At 39.9% G+C, this 21,954-nt stretch overlaps 1 protein-coding gene across 22 annotated transcripts in view; it reads left to right on the top strand.

The window, feature by feature from the left end:
* LOC108443646 (neurexin-1a-like) overlaps positions 1-21,954 on the top strand; it is a 537,123-nt gene that overhangs the window by 193,570 nt on the left and 321,599 nt on the right. For all 22 annotated transcript variants that reach the window (XM_037532641.1, XM_037532643.1, XM_037532657.1 and 19 more), the window contains one exon: positions 3,660-4,101. In XM_037532641.1, the coding sequence (XP_037388538.1) occupies positions 3,660-4,101 (442 nt within the window). The remainder of the gene's footprint in view (positions 1-3,659; positions 4,102-21,954) is intronic.

Here is a 21,954-nt window from a genome sequence, read left to right on the forward strand (position 1 = left end):
TCAGTGCAGTGCTGAGAAAGGACTGCTTTTAGAAGGTGGTTTATACACAACAATTTGTGAGGGCCGACATGACCATAAAGGCCAAGTACACTACAGTTTTATTAGCCGCGTGATTGTCTGTTATGAACTAAACATACACTAGCCCTTAATCATCAATCCTTGATTATTAGCACATTAAATATTCAATTCCAGTAGGAAGCGTGCATCTGTGGACCTGTATGATGAGGCATTAGGTTTAATTATAACCTCCTCTGTTTCTGAAAGGCCTCGCACAAGAAGCTAATGCTTCTTCCCTTGCCGTATCTACAGCTTGTTATATTACTGTCACAGAGTTGTAGTCTGAATGCTGAACTTAACCAGCTATTGTAAAAACTGTTCCTGAATCAATGTGGCACTTGTGAAGATTTGAAAGAGGCTCCAGTTCCCTCACTATGTGCAAACTGCTTAGGAAGACCATGCTTTCCAAATCCTGTCTGCAGAAAAGAGGCTTTTGTCTGAGTAGATGTGCTGTGCAGTTGAGAAGTCGAGATCACTTCCATTCAGTTAAGAACACCTCAACGTTATATACACCCAAAATTATTGCGTAAAATATTCACCTGTAGTTTGCCATGGATTTCTGCAAATTCAGGATGTGAAACCGCAGCATTGGGATTGCTTACCAGTCACCAGCCAATTGGATTCGTAGGATTGACAGAATGACAGACCGGAGATGTGGGGCCTGTGTTGTTCCGGGTGAAATGTCTCATTACCATTTTGACCGTTTTCCTTTGCATCCTACCAATGTCAGTGTTTGTCAGTGTGTCCAGTTGTAATTTTTAGAGGCCAATCAAAACATCAGCAGACAGACTTTGAAAACCGCACAGATTTGAACTAAACACCAATATTTAGGACTTCCTATTATTATGTCTTTACGCCGACTGCTAAGTAAACTGATAATTGACAAAGTAACAGCATTGGACAGATGTTTGGACTTGCCTGATATTTCAAACTGATATTTGCTGACATATTCATTGAGCTATGGAAGAGCAGAATGCTGTAGGGGACGCTTTACAGCTGTAAATGCTTTTGTTGATACATGTGCCCGTCTACTGATATGACGTTTGTATTTGTATCAGCAGATGTGTACATGAATAATATTGGCTAAAACTATCAGCATCGGCCCATAGTTCCCTACCAAAAATGCACCCAAATCTAAATTGAGGACAGCGTGTTATAACACAAAAGAATTATTTATTTAAAGAGCATTTAGGCAAAATAAAAAAAAGAGCTAATTAACATGAGCAAACCCCCCATGAATACTTAGTTTTCTGTGATTTGTCAATTTGTTGCCTAACTCTGCCCAGTCTGGGAGAAGCATTGACAGCAGAGCAGCGCCACCTGGGTCATAATGGAAGTAGGTGCTATGTCCAAGGGCAAAACCAGGGATACCTCCCAACAGTTCTGGGATTTGACCTCACGTCACCTCTTGCTTGCCCACCATAAAAAATGGAGTTCCTGGTGTTTGAATTTCTGAAATTTGACAGTTGACAGCTACCAAACAGTCAGTAAAGCACTGTTTAAACAGTTGTACTCTGTTAACTATATTGTTTACTACATAAAACTACAGTACATCATCAATATTATCAGTTACCAGAATATTGTAGCTCCTTAAAATGGGCGTCTGGGTAGGAAATTGTGAGGCCGTGGTCATTTCATGAAAGTAGATGCAAAGATGCTTGCAATATTTTGTTTACGACCTTCCCAAGAACACTTTCCGCATCTCTGGGGCTCCTTTCCCCCAAAGGCTTGCTTGAGCTGTGTGCTTGTATATTAATTCTGAGACGAGGTTGGTGCAAAAAAAATCCTCCAGCCATCTCCTCGCGTTTCAATTCAAACCCTCAGGAGAGATCTGGGTCATCTACACCTGTGGTGCGCTCAGCTGTGTGTTCCTATTACGTCTTGGCTCGTGACACACACATACCTACTCAGAAACACACACACACACACACACACACACACATACAATGTGCTTGTCAGAGTGAAAGATGCCCCCTCCACCCCACCCAGTTTTTCATGAAGGTCGGGAACGTGCTCTCAGGAGCTGCTCTTTCCTGAAGGTGTTTGCATCCTGTTGGGTACGCTGCCTCTGCTGAGTGTCTCTTGACTGGCTTGCTGAGATTTCTGAGGCTCAGGTGGAGGTTTAAGGGCACTGCAGTGACATGCCAGAGACTATCTGTGCCACAGGAGATTGACAGCGGGTCCCTCTTACGCACCTTTGAAAGGATCTGTACTGACATGCCAGAGCTGTGCTGAACCACACTGACACATCCACGGGACCAGGAAAAGACAGGCAACTGTGGCATGGATTTGCTTAAAATACCAGTCAAACTGCCTGAACTAAGTAACTTCTTCTATAATCAGTGAATCTAGTAACTATTTTTCAAATAATTGCACAATTATATTTTGTACACTTTGTTGAAATTGGATGAAATCTATCTATCTGATTATTATGGAGCGGCAGTGACATCCATGAGATGTGGAAAAGAGGCAACTGTGCCATTCATTTGCATGTAAATCGGAATCAAGCTAGTGACTATATTTATTCTTGATTAATCGATGAATCTGTTTTATCTGTTTTATCTTTTAAGAATTGTCAGAATCTCCCTGAATGACCATATGTATCATATGGCCATTATAGAGCTGCAGTAACATCCACTGAGTGAACGCAACTGTGCCTTGAATTTGTGTGTAAACAGAAGTCAAAATGAAGACTGTCAACTATTGTTCAATTAAATGAAGCATTATCTTTTCTTGCACAGTCAAGAATGTTTTCTTGCCTTTTTTTTATAATGGAGGCACAAAAAGAAGTCTGATGTTACAATGTTCAGTACATCGAGCCGTGTTTGATATTCGCATTGATTATCAACGGAAAATATAATGCATGTCTATTTCTATTACTGGCTACTGTTTAGCTTTAATTGTGTGGATCTGAAAATATCCCATTGTTCAGGGAACATAGGGCTGTACATAGGCTATCTCAGCTGTGCAGGCAGCCTGTTATGTCGGAGTCCTTCGAAACAGGCAAACAAGGTGCCATTGGCCGTCATTACTTCCTGGGCTCCTCTACACAACACACTGTCCAGCTGCGTATGCTAATTTATCAAGTTGTGGCCAAAAGTGACAGTTTGGCCTTATTCCTTAAATAAGCTTTTGTGTAGTCAGGTTCGCGTCGTGTGTGCATAGTCATGAACAGTGGTTCACCTTCAAAAGCTATAAATATTCAAAGATTAAAACCTCATGGAGGTTTGTAAAGTCAGCCATGACTTCATGTTTACAGATATGCAGTCCAACAAATGTTTGAGGAAGCCTCCTTCACAAAAGATGTTTTAAAACATGAGCAGTATGTTGGCTTGCAATAACGTGACACCTTTAAGAAGAAGATTTGTTTCATGTTATTTTATAGGAAATTGAGTTATTTATCAAAAAGTCTCAAGGCGTATTTATTGAAATTACTCCGACTTCATGTAAACTGAATGTACTCCAAAGTTCTGCAAGCACAATTATGATGTTGTTCCAGGACGAGGATTTGATGATTTTCTTTTGATTCACTGGTTTTGCAAACTTTATTGCATGTGCTGATTTTCTTCCCTTTTGTTTGCTGCTCGCAATTTTTTCCTAAGGTGGTGTACAAGAACAACGATGTCCGGCTGGAGCTGTCCAGGCTGGCCCTACAGGGTGACCCCAAAATGAAGATCCATGGTGTGGTGCCCTTCAAGTGTGAAAACGTAGCCACTTTGGATCCCATCACCTTCGAAACACCAGAAGCCTTTATCACACTACATAAATGGAACGCTAAGAAGACCGGCTCCATCTCGTTTGACTTCCGCACCACAGAACCCAACGGACTTCTTCTCTTCAGCCATGGGCTGCCCAAACAGCAGACCAAGGAGGCCAAGAGCCCCCTCACGCTCAAGGTGGACTTCTTTGCCATCGAGATGCTAGATGGTCATTTGTACCTACTGTTGGACATGGGTTCGGGCACCACGAAGACACGGGCTGTTAACAAGAAGGTGAACGATGGAGAGTGGTACCACGTGGACTTTCAGAGGGATGGGCGATCAGGTATGATGCTGTTTGCCTTTGGAACGGAAATGTATAAATGCATATCAGCGTAGATATAAACAATGATCTCGTATTTCCCAATCAGATGTACAAAGAAAAAAATCATAAGCCCTAAATTTGAACCTTGTGGGACTAAACAAAAAATGTTAGTTTTAGAAGTAAAGGTCAAAAGTATAGGCTAAACTCTTTCAACTTTGCTCGTTGGTGTGAACTACAGCTACCTACAAAGGCTAGCCCATCACAATTGCTACATTATCATTATTAGCTGACTGAAATCATTTTCTGTAATTATTATCGTTGTCACATCACTACAGCTGGAACAAAACCTCTCAAAAATGGTTTTTTAACCTCATTCAAAACTCCAGCTGCGCTTTACATTGCTTGAAGACTCTATGATAAATTGACCACTTGAAATGTTCCAGAATTACTTTGGGGCGGGGGGGGTTACGACAATTAATGACATTGCAAGAAAAATAATACGATTTGAAGCATCTTCGTTAGCTGGGTTTAGGAAAGTACATGTAAATAAAAAGCATAGATTTGATGCACATTATGGGTCTTATGAAACAGCATTTCTGACTTGATGCCATTACACCATTTAGAAGGCAGTGGTGGGTAAGGTTGGTTTATTTAAGCATGAGCTGTTTCTGTTGTCAGCTGTCAGCTGCTACATATTAACAGTGAGGAAGAAGATTTGGTCACTTTAGGCGTGCACTTTAAAAGTTACATGCTATGAACAAAAAAGTAATCAGAACCGTTTATGTGGCAGTTCATCTTCAGCTGAAACTTGCAACAGGCCTAACTGTGGCAGGTTATTCTGAAGGATTTTTACCAGTGTCATCCTTGTTATATTATTATTCCAACATTATGGCAAAAAGACACATAACAGTATATTTACTCAAGCTGTATAAGCAAAGTCATCCTGCTCTCTGAGAATAGCAGAGAGTGATGAAAGACTTCAGATCTTCACATACCCTGAAGATATTACAAGTCACCCAAAGTTTATATGAAGTTCACGAGTGATTCATTCGAGGATGTTTACTGCAGCTAAAAGGCAGTAAAAGACAATCACTAGCCTATTATTCAAGTGGTTATATAAACTACCCTTGCTAAGGCCTTTCATCTTCAGAGTTGTGTGTGATCAAACTCAAGTTTGTGAATTTGAGTGTAAATTTAAACAACCTGTAAGAAAAATGCTTAATTTGCGATGAATTACCCAAAACTATTATTGAAGTTTGTTACTCATTAACGATACCAATAATAACAATAACAATTAAAAACCATAATGATTTGTACACAAGGCAAAAACAGCTAGTGCATAAGCATCTCATACGTATAAAGTACACTCTCAGAAAAAAGGTACGACACTGTGTCTGGGGCAGTACCCTTCTTGTCTCTGTGGTGGGACCCTCAGGGGTACATCCCAGTACCTTTAGTCAGGGAAGATAACTGAACCTGAATCTATTGAAATGATATTTTCTAAGCTGTACTGACTCCACACACCCTGCCTCGCCTCCAGGCTTTTTATTTTATTGTTCCGTTTTTAAAACATTAGTTTATAAAAAGATACAAAAGTTTGCTTTTCCACTAGGAAAACTTACTTAAGGTAAACAGTTGGACCTTAAAAACGCTGTTGCACCTTTGAGGGTACATTTCATTGTTTGTACCTTGACGAACGAATCATGTACCTGCATGGTACCTTTGTTTCTAACAGTGTATGGTCAGGGGGCGGCAGTGCACCACAAACTCTGTCTACGAGCACAACCATGAGCCACTGAATGCTACCATTTTATTTGCCTCCTACCGAAACATCTGAGTTAAGGCATTTCATGTAAATGATATGTAAATGAGGTGCTGGTGGGCTGGCACTTCCACGTCATACAAAAGTTCCGATTCAGATGCAGTTTAGTTTAGTTCAGAGTAGTTTGTCATTTATGGAAATTAAATCTGAGCTTTTTTACGCAACTTTGATGAATAAATGCCAGTGCGACCTTCAAAACATGTTATTTAAGAAGTGTGATGCACTTTAAATGTGAGTATTTTGGTTAAAAACTGAGCTGTTCACTACGATTTCCGAATCGGTTGAATAGAGTTTTTGCAGGTGTTCTGGAAAGCTTGGCATAACAATTGCTATGAAAGGAGTAATTTATGAGCAGAGCATGGAAACGGGGAGAATCCTAAGCAGCTTCATTCAGTCCATGTTACCGTTTTCTGCTCCCAGGCAAAACTGACACCATCTTTATATTGTAAAGGTGCTGTGACTCACCTACCGAATCGCAGTCACGTCGTGTAGAACTCATTTCAGAGACATGGGTTTCAAGTTTATCTGTGCCTCAGCACCTTCTCATCTTTAATGAAGCCGAGCAGGTCTCTCACATCCCACTTTATCTGGCCGGCTTTTATGGAGCTACTCGTTTGGAGCTTCCCTACGGCCAGGTGAGGGATCATCAGTCTAGAAGTCTTCGGGCTTGAGCTGCCGTGGATCTGCCGGCTCCTTTCTCCTGCTGAGTGTCCTCCATGCCCCGGCGTGCTGGCACAGAGCTCCTTGTTGATTTGCTTATCTAAGCAGCAATTTGTTAGCATGCGCTCGTGGCCAAGGCCTCGCAATGTCACACTGCAAATTAGATCCGCCCCCACCAACCATGTTTTCCACTCCATCTCGAGAGCGGGAAATCACATTAGCCGTTTCATTACCCCTGTAGCCACACGGAGAGTGAGGACCTGAGTCTCTGCACTGGTGGGAAACTGGCACTTTGCCTGTAGAAATGTCAGGACTCTTTAAGTCAGACCACTACACTTCTGTTCTCAGCTTATGTTGAGGTGCACTCTCAAAAATAAAGGCTCCTTAATGCTTTCTGGCTTGTATGTACGATTCTAAGAAAAATCTTTAATTAGCGTAGAACCAATATTACCTGTAGAACCGTTCTACGCATTCCACAAAGCCGATGTTTTGAAGAACCGTCCTTTGATAGGTTCCTTGGGGAACCAAAAGTAATTCTTCAATAGCCTCTCTCCAAAAACCCTGTTTGACACAGAGCTTCAAGGATAGTGTTGAGCTTTTTTTTCTTTCTTTTTTTTTTGTTTGTTTTTGACTTGGTAGCTGTGCTTTCACGCCAAATGTAGAAGCTTTGTGAGGGGAAGTTTCAAAATGTTCCATTCTTTTCCATACAGTCCATGTATCTGAACTAAGCTGCAAAACAGCCCATTTTGAATTCATTGTTTTTTGTGATGTTACTAAAACCAATGCATTTACATATGTCCACCCATTTAGTCTACAGCAGGTTAGACTCAGCCAGTCCGGTTTAACTAGGTCTTTTGAATGAGGCACAGGGCAGCCAATCAGAACAAGGGTAATTTATATGTGTCAGTCTTAAAGGCAAAGTAACAAAAACAGCCTGTTTAACGACCTGTTTAAGGCATAAAGAGAGAATAAGAATACTTATGTAAAAATTATTTACATTTGTGTTTATTAGAAACACCTACCTTGTGTTTTCACTAACTGGCCACTTTATTAGAAACACCATCTTTCTGCTTCCATTTCCTGGCCACTTTATTGGAAATACCAATTTTGTGCTTCCGCTCACTGGCCACTTTATTAGAAACACCTACCTTGTGCTTTCACTCACTGGCCACTTTATTAGAAACACCTACCTTGTGCTTTCACTCACTGGCCACTTACTGTACGCACAGTTAAAGACTATAGCTCATCTGTTGCTGCTTAGTTTCTCTTCCAGCTTATACCCTGTTCATCGTTGATCAGGTTTGGACCACTGCTGTTGAAGAGATATTTGAATGGTGGACTATTCCCAGCAAATCTGACATGGAATTGCTGCTTTTTTCGCACTTATGTGTCACAGCTAGGTTAAGAGTGGTCCGCCACTCAAAAATATTCAGCTAAGAGCAGCTTTGTCATCAGACCACCAAAGTGACTTTTGCTGAAGAGGACGGGTAACATAGATTGTGCATCAACAGATAAGCTTCAGTCCACATGCACGATGGAACTATAAAGGCTTTCTAATAAACTGTCCAGTTTATAGAATTAAATCGTCCTGACTCACTAAATCAGCATTTATTTAGGTTGTTGTATTTTGACCCTGATGCATTCTTTCCCTGATGAGTGTCATGCAAGAAAATCCAGTAAGTTTCACCAAACGAAGTGGACAGTTGAAGAAATTTGTCGAAAAAAAATCAAAGCCGCTTAATTGGCCTGTTGTCTTATCCAAGTATTGGCCATAAATCACATTACACGGCGCGTGTTTATGTCTTCCTTAAAATATAGTCTAGTCTGAAGCTCTCACTTAAACTTAATCCCACTCCGAACACCTGCTGAAATAGAATCCCTCTTTGCACACTCACAGAAAGCATAATCCCACCTCACACACTGACTGACAACGAAATCCACCCACAGTGAGACGTAATCCCAGCCCAGACCTTCAGTGAAACGAACCTGTCCCCAACGCTCGCCGAAGCGTAATCTCATCCACCAGCATCTAACCCGCCACATCGGCATGAAAAGCTACGCGAAACGATATTAAAGATTAAAACGTTCTATTTCGCATTAAGCATTAATAAATTCTATTTTAGTCGGCCGTAAGGACGGGACTTCAGTGGCCATAGTTCTGCAAGTATCTCATTATTAAAGGATAATGCTCTGCATTCTGAGCGACATCTTCACTGATCCAATCGCACTCCAAATCTATTTCTCGTTTTTCTTTCTCACTCTTCTCAATTTCTCTATCTCATCCCACATCTCTCCTATTTTGTTCAAATTCTTTCCTTCTCTCTCCCTCTCTGTCTCTCTGCTCGGCCTGCGTTGCTATGGAAACCGCAGCCGAGCTCTCCGAGGACCAAGCCTGTTACTGAACTGTGCTAGACTTGAGATGCAGGATAATGCAATTGCAGCCTGTTTTTCCTCCCGCCTTGAATATGTGACCCAAGTGTTCTTATTTGTGGGTTTGTTTTTTTTGTTTGTTTTCTTTTTTTGGGCCCATGCTAGAACTTGCAAGCTGGACAATGTGTGATGGAAACTGCCTAGTCTCTCCCGAGACATCCGCACCATTCACAAACAAAATCAATAACTAGACTACACTAAGAGTGTGAGATATGAGGATCATATCACAATATTTGAAGATGCTTTCACAATTTATGATACTACTACTACTACTACTAATAATAATAATATTAATAATAATAATATTAATGATGGAATTTTAATGCATTCATTTCTCAAATCTAGGGACACTTTAGAATAGTAACAAAATGCACCAATCAACAATAAACAACTCGACCCACAACACACACACTTCCCCAGCTGACAGGGCAGGGAAGACCCCAAATCGTGGTATACATTCATTTAACTGGTCCAACAAGAAGGGCGAGACCCTTTTGAGGCTGGGAGATGGCAGTGTAGCTTCACATAGACAACCAGCGTAATCATAAATATGAGAATTCTCCTTTACTCTATGTATTGGGGGGGTAAACATTTTTTAATATAAGATTTAAAACGAGCTGTTACTTTTGCACTGGCCACATTTTACAATTGATCATTTTCCCATTGTGTTAAATTCAGCAAATGAACAGCGATCTATTGTATATGACTGTGATGGTCTTTTTATAAACTACTATTTGATTATTCATCCTGAATCTTAGAGCAGGAACAGGAGGTAAAATGATTTGGTAAAATATCTGAATAAAATGAGGAGAAAGGGCTCAGAAATCCCGTCCAGTCAGCTCATTATGACATCAGCTTATGCGCAGGTTGTTGTTTACGGTTCCTCTATAATTGATATATTATATGTCCGCAGTTGTTCAGTGTTCTAGAAATAGTAACACCATTCCTGATATATTCAGAAAAGAATATCATGGCATAATTTATAATGATACCAATGACATATCCTCATGTTGCGCAGCTCTACAACAGACCCTCATCCAGGTTTATGTGTTTTCTTGTAACGTAGCCTCTGACAGCCTAAGCTAGCACAGGAGGCTTGTGATATTTATCATGTAAATTCCGTGCCGTCTCTCTGAATGGTATGAGTAGCTCCATTTATCATGCTTGATAAAAGCTAAGCTGTTGATCTCGCTGTTTGTCTGATAAATGCGGAACAACACCGGTGTACTCTGCACACTGCTGTCCCAAAGGAAAAGTGCATGTAGATAGAATAGAAGAATAAAGCAATAGACAATTTAACGGATACAGATTTTAAGAAGCTCATATTTTCAATACTCTGTAATATCACCATTCAAAAAATTGGAATCACTTTTTTCCACAGTATGAAACCAATTTGGTTGCATGTACGTAAACAACATTTCTTAATGCTTATTTTCAGCCTCATATGATACTATTAATTATTTTGAGCATGTGAAGTTGCAGGGAATCAGCATATTAGAATCATTTTATATACTGCAGTTATTGTCTTTACAATGCTTTACAAATGATATGTAAGTAATACACTGATAAGGCATAACATTTTGACCACCTCCTTGTTTCTACGCTCATTTTATCAGCTCCACTTACTGTATAGCTGCACTTTGTAGTTCTACAGTTACAGACAGTAGTCCATCTGTTTCTCTGATACTGTTCTGTTAGCCCCCTTTTACCCTGTTCTTCAGTGGTCAGGACCCCCATGGACCCTCACAGAGCAGGTACTATTTGGGTGGTGGATCATTCTCAGCACCGCAGTGACACTGATGTGGTAGTGGTAGTGGTGTGTTGGTGTGTGTTGTGCTGGTTCGAGAGGACAGGGCCTCTGTAGGTGTGAGTTGATCAGTTTTATTATACTTTTATTATACAAACACTGGCAAACAAAGCATGATGTAAATTACGCCAGACAAAAGCAAATAAACATGAGAGCAACTGATGGCACAGAAAAGAGTAGAAACCACCTGGGAAAGTAGGGGAAATATACTGTGCACAGCTGGACACACTAATGATGAGGGAGGAGACAGGAGAGGGTGGATCACAACAAGAATATGTAAAGCATGATCAGGTACTGCCTTATATGTGTCTTAACACGTAATGTTAACACAATTAATGATGAACAGCTCTAAATACTTAATTAGACCAATTAATTGATCTCTCTCTCTCTATATATATAATATATAATATATATTATATATTATATAATAATGATATCGATATTATTTAATATAAATACTCACACACAGAGATGTATAAGGATTGGATCCTAGAAAGATCCTAAAAGAAAACAATGAAAATCTCATGGTTGTTATGGTGTGTAGGGGGTATTGCTGCATGAGTTTATATCTGAATCTGTGCATGTCCCCTAGCAACTGGCTTGTTGTGGTTTTAAAAAAAAAAACTTTCTCTGTTCGTCCTGGGACCTTTGACTTCTGATTAATAATGCATCACATGAAAGTAACGTTTTAAACACACGTCCTTGGAGAGTGTGAGTCACAAAGTGTGAGGAGCACTGGGCCTTTTCATCCTCTCAGAAGCTTTATTAATACACGCCTCGCACGTAATCCTCAGAAGGTGCAGCAGAAGCAGGGCCAGGTGATTAGTTTACTGTCCTCCTCTGGGCAATGCACATTTCACTTAAGACTGAAACCAACGCAAATCGCAAGCCAGGTCTGACCCAGAGAGTATGGGGCGTTTAACGGCTTATAGAGCACAGCAGAAAAATTCCATGTTTTGTTGATTTTTGAAGTGTTGGTTACAACATCCTCTGTAGTGAATAAACTTACATATGGTATTTTTCTGCAAATTTGCCATAATGTGTGCACAGGCCACATTTTCCCATATGTTAAACTCAGCAGATGGGCAGTGAGTGTGCATTAAAATGCATTAAAATGTGTCCACTGTAGATGATATGTCAACTTATTTTCACACGGAAAATCAACAAAATTATTATTAAATACTTATATTAAATTTGTCAAAGACAAAAGGTGCAAATACCTTCCACACACCTGTACATGTAAGTATGAACAACTAAATATATTATCAGATTTTTCAGTATTTAGTGTGTCCACTATATAGTTTTTCTTTTTTTTTTTCAGATTTGCTTTCAGTCTTTTAAATAAATGCTCAGGGATATTTTTCCACGCCTCCAAAGTTCAGTCTTAGAAGTTGGTTGCGGGTTTTACTCGCAAAACAGGCACCTATCTTTCACCTATTTTCCTTTACCATTCCCCCTTTTCTTGTAAGTGGATTATCTTATCTGTAACCCCATCAGGCAAACCTAATGGAAAATGATTAATAATACTTGACTGGAAATTAAATCAATGAAGGATGGTCTCTGACTTCTGCTTAGTAGTGTATAACCAGAATGAATTCCTTCATTTATTTTCTTATTTTGACGTTACTCAACCTGCTTAAGTTCTCGCGACTTCCATCCCACATCAAGTGACAGTAGCTCCGGTCTTCTGTTCATGTTTTCCTCGGAGCATCCTCAGCTTTCCAAACCACCTGCCGAGTCTCAATGCGCTTAGACTAGAGTGGCGATCCTGCGGCTTAATCACACTTTAATCAGGCGTGGACATAAAAGTAAACTCTGGAAACTTTCTGCAGGATTAATTCATGGGCTCGAAGTGAAGATTACTGTTAGCTTTGTACATGCAAGGTTTAGATAACCAAAGCGCGCATGTATTTCAATGGATGTGATGTTCGATATGCAGGGCTTTCAGAAGAGGTACGTTCAAGAATGAATTCGCTCACGTACGAATAGCCCAATCATATGCGTGCTGGAAATGGGGTTAGTAGCATCAGACATTGTGTTTTAGCCATGCTCAATTAGATCAGCTTCTCAGAGACCCTCCTGCAGTGGCTGCTAAGGGAGAGAGCGTGGCTAGCAGCCAGCTTCGGTGCTCACAGTATTCAGAGTCTTGTCTGCATGGAGCAGCGGCTTCTGCTAGCCTGTAACCAAATCGTACACACATGCCAAGCCTCAACTTAACTGGATTTGGCTAATCCTCTCTGAACACATGTTGAAGCGCCAGGCCTAGGCCGGCCAAGATGCTAAGTAGCAAGAGATGAAAGTCAACGCTATGCGGAGGTAAAGCTAATGCCTATGCTATGCTCTAATGAGACCATTTCACATGGATCAAATCATAAAGATAGGCCTCATCCTCTCTTAGTCCTAGAAACTCAGCTTTGTCAGCGGTCTTTTATAGCGACTTTGTGGCCATTTTGTTAGCTTTGTGCTAGCTTGTTTTGCTAGCTTGTTCTTTCGTGTTTTTCTCCTTTTCTGTCACCTGTCTTTCTCATTGCTTCTTTGTTTAGAAGTCCCCGTCACTGTGGCTGCTTCTCATTTTTCAGCATTCTCCCTGACATTGTTTTTCCAACACAAATATCGACTAAAATCTCCTGCCGTCTATGAGCAGTTCCTCCTAGCCTCAGGGGGATCAATCCTTTGGCTTCTCCGTGTCACATCACTCAACTCTCAGGAGAAAGTATTGGACTTTACGACTTAATAGCCATAACTCAACTTTGTTAACACATTTTTCTCCGGAAGAGTAGTTTGAGAGTGCAACTGTGTGGGAATAGCTCCAAGTGGTCAATACTCTGCTAGGAAACCAATGAGATTAGTCAATATCCTGCTCTTTGGAGACAACCTTAACATGCCTAGCTCACGACAGCTAGAAGCAAAAACCTGTTCCATTATGTTCATACCTCATGTTCAGGACAATTAGAAGAATATGGATCCTTCTCAGGAGCTTATGAGTAAATATGGTTGTTACATTTTTCATGCATTTTAGATATTTTGTGCATTAAGGGTTTTTGTATCGGCGTTAGCTCATGTTATATTGAATCTAAAATGATTTTCAGTTGTTTTGCTCCTATCTATATGCTTGTCCTGTTATAAGAAAACATGTATAATAATGTCACATTTAGCTGTTTTTAAAGTTATTTTTCTAGTTTCTCTTGTGAAGCATTTTCCTTAACTCATTTAAATGTAATCTACGTGTAATCGCTTTGTTTTCCAAGAAGAATCAGTATTCTGATTATTTTCAGTTTTTCTCCCAGCCATAATGAATGAAAGCGCAGCCTACCTCATTTTTACAATATTCACATTTTGCTAACTGCTCCAACAATCAACATTTTTGTCCCATGGATACGGCGTCGTATAAGAAACATGTCGTTCGGACTGAAAAGTGCACCTTCTGCTCAGCCTTAGTACTTTAGGGCTGGGATTGGTACATGAGAACTTTCTCCAGTAATGAGCATGATGGAGTGGGCTCGTTAGCTCTAGCCTGGGGGGACGTGTCTGGCCGAGGGCCCCGGAGCGCCTGCCAAGAGCTGGAGACCAGGGCTGTCCGGCAGCTGCAGCTACTCTGGCCTGGGTCAGGGGTATTCTAGGCAGGGTGGCCGGCTCTGGTCAGCTGGCAGGCCAGAGATTTTTAATTTCAGAGAGTTGTTACAGCTATGGGTGTAAATCTGTGCTCTCTCAAGGATTCAATCTGATTAGGATTAGGATTAGGATAAGGACTTTTTAGGAAATGGCTGTTGATATTCAATTAATTATGACATTACGTATACGTTATTTTGGCACAGTACAAAATCATTTTTAAAAACGCATGGAGTGATGGTTGATTCTTTAGGAAGTTGAGTGAATGTTTAGTATTTTGTGATTCCAATTATAGGCAATAAAAACAGTGAGCAAAAAAAGAGGAAGCATTTTGTAATTTGAAGTTGGAAAATAGACCCAGAATTTATTTTTGGCCAACTATTATCAATTTTAACAATTCCATAATTCCATCCATCCATCCATTTTCTAAGCCGCTTCTCCGTCAGCGTCGCGGGGGGGTGCTGGAAACTATCCCAGCAGTCTTCGGGCAGAAGGCAGGATACGCCCTGGACAGGTCGCCAGTCCATCGCAGGGCAGACAGACAGACACAGACAGTCACTCACACCCAGGGGTAATGTAGCATGTCCAATTGGCCTGACTGCATGTCTTTGGACTGTGGGAGGAAACCGGAGAACCCGGAGGAAACCCACGCAGACACGGGGAGAACATGCAAGCTCCACACAGAGAGGACCCTGATCGGGGACTCGAACCCAGGCCCTCCTCGCTGTGAGGCAATTCCATAATTAGCACAGTTTAATCACCTACAACTACTTCACAAACCATTTGTTACCATTATAAGTAAATGGCAATTCTTCTCTACAACAGAGTTTAAGCAGATACAAATTGGTGCAGAATTTTAACCAATAGACAGCGCAGAAGCTTGAATAATTAAATAAGAAAATCCACAAGGTACATAATAAGTCAAGCATGGTAGCGTCTGTTACTTAAGTAATAGAATATGAGTGTGTTAGACGTAACACCAAGGCTGTGATGTTATATCGCGATAACACAACCTTGTGTGTTCTATTGCTTTTATATAACAGTTAAATAAATGAAGAAACAAATTGAGCTGTGAATGTGGCTTTTAATGTTTTAATGTTAGCAGTTCTTTCCACCAACTTATAGTTCTTTAACAAGCAGCTTGTTGCTACGTCAGAGTAACGAACTCCACCCACTCGCTGCAGAGCCGGCAGTTTGTTCTCCAGCTCCACACAGACTGACTGACAGTTTGGGAATTTAGTCTTGTCTCATCTTTAGAGTCTGACCAAATCGGCTGTCGGTCAAATGAGACCTTAAAAGTATCCGTTTTCTGTTTGTGCGCAAAGTGAGAAGTAAAAACGTTAAAATGGCTTGAGCATCTCCTACAGCTGTCAAACTCGTTGCTTAGCAACAGCATCTCAGCGGAGTGATACAGTGTTTGTGAAAAACCTGTGATGTTGTGGCGAAATAACAGCACAGTTACAACGCCTCTCAACCAATAAATAAAGCAATGCACATGATTCACTTGTGAAGATTGATTCTAAACAACTTGTAAACAAGTGATTTGGTGTGTTTGGTGTGAAATGCTCCATTCTAGAGAGTCCTATTGAGTTTGAATAGTTCACAGTGCTAGTGATGGGAACCAGACATCTGAAGAATTTGAATTGCTCTTGAAGCTACTTCACAGAAAAATGTGAAATGATTGAAGGCATATAGTTGTGCAATAAGCCTTTGACTTAGAGTATTTTTTAAAAGTTCATGCATGGCAAGTATAAGTGAAAAATAAGGTGACGTAATCCCTAAAAACCTATTTTACCATCATCAGCATTACACACAAGACTCCAACATGGTCCACTGGTCCACTTAATTCACACACTGGTTCAGGAGTCATCCTGGACAACAAATAAAATGGCTATATTTGTGTTGTTGACCTATCGCCACCACTATAGGGAAATCAGTCGGTAAGGTTCTCTAAAATGCACGATTTTACATCAAACCTCTCTGAATACCTTTATGTTTCAATGTCCTCAATAATGAATGAAGCATCGGTGGAGTCTACTCTGAATCTAATATAGAAGATTTGTTTGATTGCTGCGTAATTCCATACGTGTGCGCAATCTAACAATAAAGAGTTGGCGTTTCCAAACTTTGGTTTGTAGATAGCATTATTCATGATTTGAGTTGGCTGTGCTGCTACATCCAGATTCTACTAGTAGTGGTCTTTTGCTGTAATCATGAAAAACTGCATGATTTTTTTTTTGTTCATCTTTTACATTTACAGCTTCTGAATTTTTCAATGAAGATGAATTATTGTGATTTCTCCCCTGAAGTGATTAATCTTGTTTATTATCTTAATCTCCACTTGGGTAATTTAAAAGCTTTAGCTGTGATCGTTTGAGGAAACATTTTGTAGTTTATTTTTTACTGTGTGGGCAGTGAGCTGGCCAGGGTTGTTGTGCTGTTTCCTAACCACCGACCCATGACACTTTAACTTGAAAGCACGAGATGGAGACAGAAAGTAGAAGTTTGAAGCCAGAAGTGTCAGAATGAGCAGTCATGGTCTGAGGAAGATGACGGAACAAACGCATTCGCATCCAGAGAGGATGGCCTGAAATGACTCCAGGCAACGAGTCTGTCACTGCCTAAATGAAACGATAACTGGTTTTCTTTAGAGAATTATCAGTCGTGGGTCTGTCAGAGGAAGAACAGGTGGTCCAACTAGCACTTGTAGAAAAGGTGCTTTGTCACAAGCCCATACTAGGGGGTGGTTGTGAATAATAGCAAACGTTGAATAGTAAATGAGGCTTTCATGTGAGACTTCTGAGGATTGTTAAGGCTAAAACTTCAGTTTGAGCCACAAAAGTTAAACCCTTATAATAGACTCTCATGCCAGCTCCCCTAGGGGTTTCCAGAAGGTCCGGAAGGCCTAGTAAGATTCTTTTCCTCGCAAGATTGTTCCCCCTCATTGGAAACTCATGCTTTCAATGTGTGTTTGCTGTTTGAGCCTCAAAAGTCCCATAGAGAGATGAGGAAGTAACCTTAGGACACCAAACACCATGTCTTGAGTATTTCAATAACAATTTGATCTTAAATTCTAATGCATATCTTACGCCATAGATCAGCATAACCTGCAAATAGTTAACATTCAGCAACTTGATGGCTTGCACTTGTAGTTCACAAAATCCAAAATCTCCAGTGACTTTTTTTAGTTGCCAAAAAAAAACAAAACAGCATGAAAAAAACCCCTGTGTGAGTGTGTGGGCCAGGACATCACAGGCATATTCATGTTAAACGAGCCTAATTAAAAACTTCAAAGAGCCGGACTATCAATATGGCTGTGGAGAGGGGATAAGAGTGGCCAGACAAATTTAAATGATTGGCGCAGCCCACCAGCTCGGGCCAAAGCACTAAACTATGGCTGGCTGAACTACAGCCTGTTCAGAAGCATTTGCTGCAGAAATTAAGCTCATGTCATGCCAATAAATGCAGCACAATAAATGAAAACATTATGAGAGGCAATGAGAAAGAAAACAAACCCTGCAAGGTTATGAATACAAAGTCATTGCCATGAGTAGGCCAACGTAAGCTGGACAGTCCACTTTATAGAAGGTGACACAGGAATGGAAAAGATGCTACTACAACTGGCGATTCATTTAAACGCTGGTACCTTTGAGTATCCTTACCTAAGGGTCTAGCTCCATACTTTTGGCTATCAGAGCATTGGTTTCTAGTGGTTAACTGTTACTATTAGAGTTAGACCTTCAGTTCAGGCTGTCAATGTCAGAAACTCCTCCACACTGATACTAATGTCTGCTAGCACCCCTATGTAGTAGTAACAGCAATTCACCTGAATGTTTTTTGGCCATTTTAGGTTAAACACAGACAGTTGAACCTTGTAAAAGACATTGCATGTTTTAGTTCTTAATAGACTAATATTCTAGCTGATATTTTGCCCTGTATCAGTTTCACACTGACCCTTCCAGTAAAGAGAACTGGCATAGAGGTTTCTCTGTCCAACAACTCACAGAAATCTGGTTAGACTACCACTTGTATTTACCATTAGTGATGTATCTATGATTTCCAGAAGGTCTAGATGATGTTTTTTTCCTCACAAAATTGGTCCCCTTTTAATTATGCTAGTGATTAATCTGATGCAGCAGGCATTCCCAATGGGTGAGATCCCCTGGCTGTATCTGCTTAGATACTAAGCAGAGAAAAATCCTGACTGTATCATAATAGCTTTAAGAATATAATCCGTTTGTTTCCAACCAAGACGTAACAATGAATTAAGAGTATTACTACAGTGTTTCTGGAGTTTCAATGTAACAATTATGATGAATCTGTTAAACAAACAGGGATTCAAATTTCACCGAAATCTTTAGAAAAAAAAAAAATCTCTGAAGCCATAGAAAGTCTATATGGTCCTCTCTGGTTTACCAAAGCAAGGAACAATGACAATAATTTCTTCCCGACACAATTATACTTCACCAAAGCAAAAGGTGAAAACAGCTCACTTTGATAAAACCAAATATCTACGCAACGCCTCCCAGATTTCTTTCCACCTACAAGGTCAACTTGCCGCTGCCGTCATCCATCAACTCATGTTACAGGGACAAAGGAGGCACATAATGTGCTGGTCATTTTCTGCAAAATAGTGAAATCTCTTTTGTAGTGCCTTTAGTGAGAATGTGACCACGAGACAATGCTTAACTAGAAGTATCGGGGATCAAATTCATCTCGAGTCCTCTCCTGGCAGTCACAGTAAACAAGCCCCCAGCACGGTGCTGTATAGAAGGACCATTTAATGATTTCTGAATTGATATTGATGTTACTTTAATGGGTCCATATTATTAGAAATCCAATTTACAGTCCCCAGTCAACAGTTATACATGCATATCTATTCTGCTTACAGCAGTTTAGCCCTGCCCGTTCACATTGAAGTTATAAGGAGTGTTGCAGAATGAACTGCTTTTGAATCAGAGCAAAAAACGAGGCAGCCAATGAAATCGAATCCACACAGCCATCATATGTGGACCATTTATCCATCGTCTCTAAGACCACTGAAATAGTTCATGAAGAATCTGCTCATACAGTAAATGAGATCTTAAGATCTTTTTCTTCATAATAACTAGGTAGATGGAGCCAAGTGAGTTGACGTTGGATGTGGATTTTGACACTGAGATTCTGCCACTGCCATCCTCTGTTGATTTCCACACCATCACATTGTTTCTGTCACTTCAAGAATAATGCAAATGAATGCATTTTACTTTTCTCTCTCTCTTTCTCTCGGCTCTGTCTGATTAAGAGGCTAAAACGTGAAAGCATGATCAGATGATCTGGTCATATTTTTTTCAGCGTCCAGAAATGATTCTTCACTCAATGCTTATCAACGTGAGAAAGACGTTAGTGGATTTGATGTTCTTTAATAATGTAGTTTCTTCAGTGTGAGCCAGTGACCTAACACCCTCAAATTAAAGCTGACATTTTGATATTCGTAGTCATTTTTTCATTTCACATCAAATGTGCACAGCCGAAGCAATAAGAAATGTGTCTTTGTCCAGTTATTTAAAGGAAAATTCCAGCAACCTGATCTCTCTCTGCGGCATCTGTGTCGTATGCGTGGCAGTCGGTGACGGTTGGACCTTGTGTTCAGGTCATAAGTGTCAAAACCCAGTTGAAGTCCACTACAGTACAGTACAGTGCTCGTTTTATTTGCACCCCTAGGAGATTTCCAGTAATATATTAGCTCTAAGCTAATGGTAAACATCATTCTCAGATTCATATGTAGATTTATATGTAACTCAAAGCCTGATTGGTTGATTCCACTCTCAGTTACTAATGATGTTGGTAGTTCATCTAACATGTTAAGCCTTTCGTTCAGCTCCTGAAGTCCTAACCAATGGGATCACTCGCTGTTATGTATCTACGTAGATATCACAAAGAAAAAAGTCTTGACTGGATCATTTTCTGTTGGATTCTTCAGGATTTTAAGCCTTATGTTTCCAAACAAATGAGTATTACTGCAAAGCTTAGAATTTATAGAAGCATGATGATTCTGTGAAATAATACGAAAATTACAGGGATGTGTTTTTATTTCTGTAAAATCATTAAGCTATTAGAAGACCCCAGTGGCCTCCTTTGTCTATTAGTATAGATTACAAAATGTTTCTCAAAACCCTTTTCCTTGCTCAATATCATAGACCAGTAAATCTTGTTAGCTTTTATACCAAGGCAAAAATGGCTATTTTTTTATTATTCGGTTTACTCTGTGATTTTCCAGTGTTGCTGTTGCTTACACCACATTCCGAGCAAGCAGGCATTTATGTAGGAACGTACTTCACACTTTAATCACCTTATTCTTATGAATCAATCATACGGCCTGAGTGATCTGAACTGCGCTACGATTGTGAGCGCTCACTTGCTCATAAACTGTTGCAGTGCATCCAGCAATAAAGGTAGTATTGTGCTTCTTTTACTTAGTGATAGAAAAACACTAGCGCAGCGAAGACATCAGTTCCACACGCTGATCCATTTTACTGTGAACAGCATGGATATACAGCCTTATGCAAAAGTTTGGTCACTCCTGGTCAATGTATGTTTTGTTTATTTTTTAAGCGGCAAAAATTTAGCATACACTCTGCACAGAACACACTTTTGCACATTCTAATGCAGATTTACTGTTTATTCGCTAAATTTAACATATTCGGGAAATAATATAGCCTATATATTATTTATATATTTTTATATATTATTTATATTATATAGCCTAATAATATAGAAATGTTACATTTCATTTTATCCAATATGTTAAACTAGCTAAGGGGTTAAAGAGGACAAAGATGGATAATCAAAAATACATTATGTAAGATGGCACTAATGTATGTGTAATTATGCAAATGTTACATGAACAGATTACACGATCTGACATGATGATGCCCCTCCAAAGAGAAGCCACTTTGTCTCCTAGATACTGCATTTGGATTTGATTGCATGCAGAATGTCAAGTTGAGCTGTTTGTGTTTAGCCATGTGAAGTACAATATGTTAGACCGCGGCTCCTTGGGGACGGATTACAATACTTACAAAAGCACTTAAAGTGAGTGGATCTCTATATGTTACTATGACAATAGAGATGTATATTCAGCCTACAGGGGGTTGGGTCATGGTTTGGTGGGTGTCTTTGTTTCACAGTTTTGTCTTTCTTGTCTGGTATTATTAATAATAATAATAATCTTCATCATCATCATCATAATATTAATAGTAATAAGTTTATTTGCATATTACCTTTCAATAAAAAATATAGCTCCAAATGCATCATTGTGTTTGCTCTAGAACAGTGCAGTACAACTGTAAATAAAACATGTAAGACTAACATCCATCCATCCATTTTCTAAGCCGCTTCTCCGTCAGGGACTAACATTTCCTATTTAAAGGGAAAACGTCTTACATTGTACTTGTTTTACTTTTTTCCACTTTGTGTACCAAAACACCCATAATTTATTCCTACATTATATTTCCCAACCTCTCTTCATCCCAACAGTAACCAAAACATTGTCTTTGTTATTGTG

This window comes from Pygocentrus nattereri, chromosome 22 (genome assembly GCF_015220715.1).
Source record: "Pygocentrus nattereri isolate fPygNat1 chromosome 22, fPygNat1.pri, whole genome shotgun sequence".
Taxonomy (NCBI): domain Eukaryota; kingdom Metazoa; phylum Chordata; class Actinopteri; order Characiformes; family Serrasalmidae; genus Pygocentrus; species Pygocentrus nattereri.